Raw genomic sequence first — 4008 nt, 5'->3', positions numbered from 1 at the left:
CCCACCTGGCTCCTGGCAAGTGCTAGACTCCAGGTCACTTCCTACAGGAGGCAAGCCGACCAGACTTGCCAGAATCCTTCAGGGGGACAGGAGCCAGAGGGCGCCACCAGGCAGGCAGGAAACCCTCGCCACGGTGCCCCGTGGGGTCCTCGGGAGGCGCCCCAGCCCCCTACCCCTTCCCCATGCCAGCAGAGTAAGTCTGCTCCAGGTAGCTGGGCCCGCCCCTTACCCCCGCCCTCCATTCCCGGAGGTCCTGGCCCTAAGGGTCTGGTCGCTTTTCGGGAAAAACCTGCTGGGTATGGCCTCCCGAGGGCACAGCCATTTGGCTGGCCTTCCCAGGCCGCGGGGCAGGACAAAACTCTCCCATTAACGGCGCACGTCCAAAGTCCCTGCCCCCTCAAACCCCGAAAGGTACCCCCGTCGGTCAGCGGGAAAGGCGGCTGCCCCCCGACTTCCCCCACCGGCCAATCCCAGCGCAGGGGTAGGTGGCAGGTGCTGGCACTGAGGGAAAAGGGTCATGAAGGCGGGTAGACATCCACGGGTGAGCAGCCCGAGGGAACCGGTCCAAGAAGGGAGGACGATTTCAGGGGAGTATGGAAAGTAAAGGAAGCTTCGAGAGCGGGGCGGGGGGAGACGGGCAGAGGGGAAAGGCAGGCGGACTGCCCCCCGGGGTCCAAAGCGGTCTGAGCAAATCTCCAGGCCCTTCGCCTCAAAGACGCGCAAGGCCGGGGGCAGACTGTGTACGTGGCAGGGAACTGGGGGAACGCACCCCAGGAGCCAGACCTCCGGCCTCCACCCCACCCCAGCGCGCCGAATCTCCACCACTTCTTAAGCCCCGCCTTGGCGGGAAGACGGAGTGGCCCTCTCGCAGGCCCAGCAGAATAACAGGTGGGCGCCCGGCCAGGAACAGGTGCGCGTGGGAGCGCGCGCCCACCCGGGTGGCGGGGAGGGGCCGGGCGGGGCCGCGCGGGCGCCAAGCTTTGTTAGAGACGCTCCGGGAGCCACGCGTCTGGCGTACACGCTTCCTCCCAGGGGCCAGGCGTGGGGCCGCGCCCGCCGCGATTGGCCGAACGGGCGGCCCGCCATTGGCTGAGGCCCCCCCCACGCCCCTCGGCCTCAAGGGGCGGAGCGTGGGTGCCGGCTGCCCGGCGCGTGCTGCCCCCGGGGGTCTCACGCGCCTCCGGAATGGCTGAGCCGTGGCGGTGGACACACCCTACCCTCAAAGGCGAACGCGGCGGGGGTCGTACCCAGGACCTGTGAACAGCAACTTCGGGGAGTGGGGGGCGGTGCGCACGCGGGACCCGCGGACTGCATCTTGGGGGCGCACTGGGCACCTGCTGGGAACAAGGACGCACTGGGGGCCTGCCGGCTGTGCCTGGGGGACTGGGTGCGGTCTTCGGAGGCTCACGGCTCTGTCTTTGCAGACTGTGCGCCAGGGGTTGGGCGAAGCGTGGCGCGAGGGGGAGGCAAGGGAAGGAGGGCGTGAGAAAGGAGGCGGCGGCGCGGAGGAGGGTTATCTATGTATTTAAAAACGCGCCGCCTGCGCCGCTCAAGGAAGACCTGGCGAGCGTCTGACAGCACGCGCGAGTCACGAGCCCCCCACGCTCCTCGGCGCGCACTGCCCGCCCTCTCTCGGTCTCCTGCGCCTTACTGTCCCCGGACCCCGGACGACCTGGGGCCGCGTACCCGGGGTAGTCTTGGCAGCGCAGTGCCCGATCGTCGTTGAGACTTGACCGGCGTTCCTCCGCCCTCGGTTCCTTGCCCTCCACCTTCCTGCGGCGCACAGAGACTTTGGGGGAAGCGCGGGGCGAGTGGATGCAGACGCGATGGACAGCCGCGCACTACCCCGGCCCGCGCCCCCGGCGCCTGGTGTCCCGGGCTGCTGCGCCGCTCGGCCGCGACCGGAGTCTCCAGAGCTGCTCCGCTGCAGCCGCCGGCGGCGGCCGGGCGCGGTGGACCCCGGCAGTGGAGCGGCGGCCGTGGCGCGGCGCAATGAACGCGAGCGCAATCGCGTGAAGCTGGTGAACTTGGGGTTCCAGGCGCTGCGGCAGCACGTGCCGCACGGCGGTGCCAGCAAGAAGTTGAGCAAGGTGGAAACGCTGCGCTCGGCGGTGGAGTACATCCGCGCCTTGCAGCGCCTGCTGGCGGAGCACGATGCTGTGCGGGCCGCGCTGGCCGGGGGGCTTCTGGCCCCGGCCGCGCGCCACCCCCTGCCCCGCGCTCCATCGGGGACCCCCGCCACCGCCGCCTCGCCCTCCTGCGCCTCGTCGTCCCCGGGTCGTGGGCACAGCTCGGAGCCCGGGTCCCCGCGTTCCGCCTACTCGTCGGACGACAGCGGCTGTGAGGGCGCCCTGAGCCCCGCGGAGCGCGAGCTGCTCGACTTCTCCAGCTGGTTAGGGGGCTACTGAGCGCCCGGCCCCGCAAGGTAGGCTCCAAGAGGCGGGAAGGAGGGAGGGCTGGAGGGAGGGCAGCTGGGCGCGTGGAGACAACGGCCTCGCTGCTCGCGCTCCCGAGAGCCCGCGAGGCCCGGAGCGAGGCCGGAGCGACGGCCTGGATTTCGCTCCCTCTTTATTCCTCCCCAGACTTCTTCAAGCCTGTGCAAGACTAACGTTTGTTTGTCCGGGATTGCAAAACTTCCCCCTCGCTGCTCCGCCGCCGTAGGGGGAGCGGGGAAACGGAGGGCTGGGGCGGGTGAGGCCCCGAGTGTTTGCGGATCTCGGGGCAGACTAGGGCGCTGGGAGGCGAAGAGACTTTGCATTGCAAATTGCGCGCCCGGCCCGGTGGCAGAAATGAGTCGGCGGGGCGCGGAGCCCTGACTCACCCCGGCTCCGAGCGCTCGCCCCGCCCGGCGCCCAGGGCCGGGCCACACACCGAAGCCGAGGCTCCTACGGAGACCTGGGCTCCAAAACCCACCCAGAGAACGAAACTGCCGACTCCGCTTGTGGGTGTGGGGGAGGGCCGGGCTGCGTGGGGTCTCCGGGGCCGGATCCCGCACTAACGCACGTGCCTGCCCCACCCCCCCTTCCCTCCCAGCGGCGGGGAACGCGCTCACCCCTGCGGAGCCAGTCGGTTGGAAAGGCTCCCGCCTCCGTGTTCGTCGTTCCGCGGGCCAAGCCACCACCGAGCCAGGGATCCAGCCGACGCTCCCCGCCATCCAGCCTGACCCAAGGCTAGTGTGCAAGCGCTCCCGCCTGACCTCCTCCCGGCGGCAGCTTCCTCGGACCCCAGCCACCCTGTCCGCAGAGACTTTCCACTGGACTGGGGCTGCGGAACCGACACTTGGAGGTTTGAAGGGGAGAGGGCTTTATGACGACGCAGATTATGTTTTTTTTTACGAACACATGGACTTGAACTGCTCAGGGACACTGGCGGTATGAAGGCTTATTTTTGTACAAAGAACCCTTAGATTTAGAACACAATAAAGACTGTTTATTCCCTCTTCCTGGAAGTTGTGAACCTGGCTGAAATCTCCCGTGCCACAGCCCTTGTGCAGAGTTCCTGGTGGGCGTCCCCTTTCATCTCTGCCAGCTGTGGAGAGACCAGCCTCAGGAAACCTGTTTTAGGGAAGGTGGATCTATATATAAACCGGTGCTGTGTATCAGTGGTGGTGGGGGTACCCGCTCCATACCCCTGAGGCCCCCCATGATCCAGGTGAGGGTCCCGTGTGGGTGGGAGGGTGGTGGCTTCAACCCTGGACCCAGAAGGCCCACATCTGTGGTCACGTCTCCCTGGACCCTGCGCCTCCGTCTGGGGGTCCACCTGGCGGCCGCCCTGCCAAAGCAGTTCATGGGCCCGGGAGGGCCTGGGGCTCCTGTCAGGCGTCGGGGCGCTGGAGGGTGGTCCAGACAGGGCTGCCTCACGGCTGGGACGCTGATGTCTGCAGGCTGCTGACTGGGATCAGGCTCTGAGGCAAGGCCCAGCATAGGGCTCAGCCCGAGGGGGTCCGACCAGTGGGCCCCCAGGCTGCCCTCTGTCTTGGGGTCCAGGTTGCTGTGGTCAGATCCCCGC

The 4008-nt window shown here is 68.3% G+C and overlaps 1 protein-coding gene across 1 annotated transcript; it reads left to right on the top strand.

Annotated features, from left to right (window-relative positions):
• Nucleotides 1-1592: 1592 nt before the first annotated feature.
• ASCL2 (achaete-scute family bHLH transcription factor 2) lies at nucleotides 1593-3432 on the top strand. Its single transcript, XM_055583284.1, has 2 exons — nucleotides 1593-2425; nucleotides 3034-3432. The coding sequence occupies exon 1, from the start codon at nucleotides 1827-1829 to the stop codon at nucleotides 2406-2408; it is 582 nt and encodes a 193-aa protein (XP_055439259.1). The 5' UTR covers nucleotides 1593-1826; the 3' UTR covers nucleotides 2409-2425; nucleotides 3034-3432.
• Nucleotides 3433-4008: the final 576 nt, after the last annotated feature.

This window comes from Bubalus kerabau, chromosome 5 (assembly GCF_029407905.1).
Source record: "Bubalus kerabau isolate K-KA32 ecotype Philippines breed swamp buffalo chromosome 5, PCC_UOA_SB_1v2, whole genome shotgun sequence".
NCBI lineage: Eukaryota > Metazoa > Chordata > Mammalia > Artiodactyla > Bovidae > Bubalus > Bubalus kerabau.
This window is presented reverse-complemented; position numbering and strand designations above follow the sequence as displayed.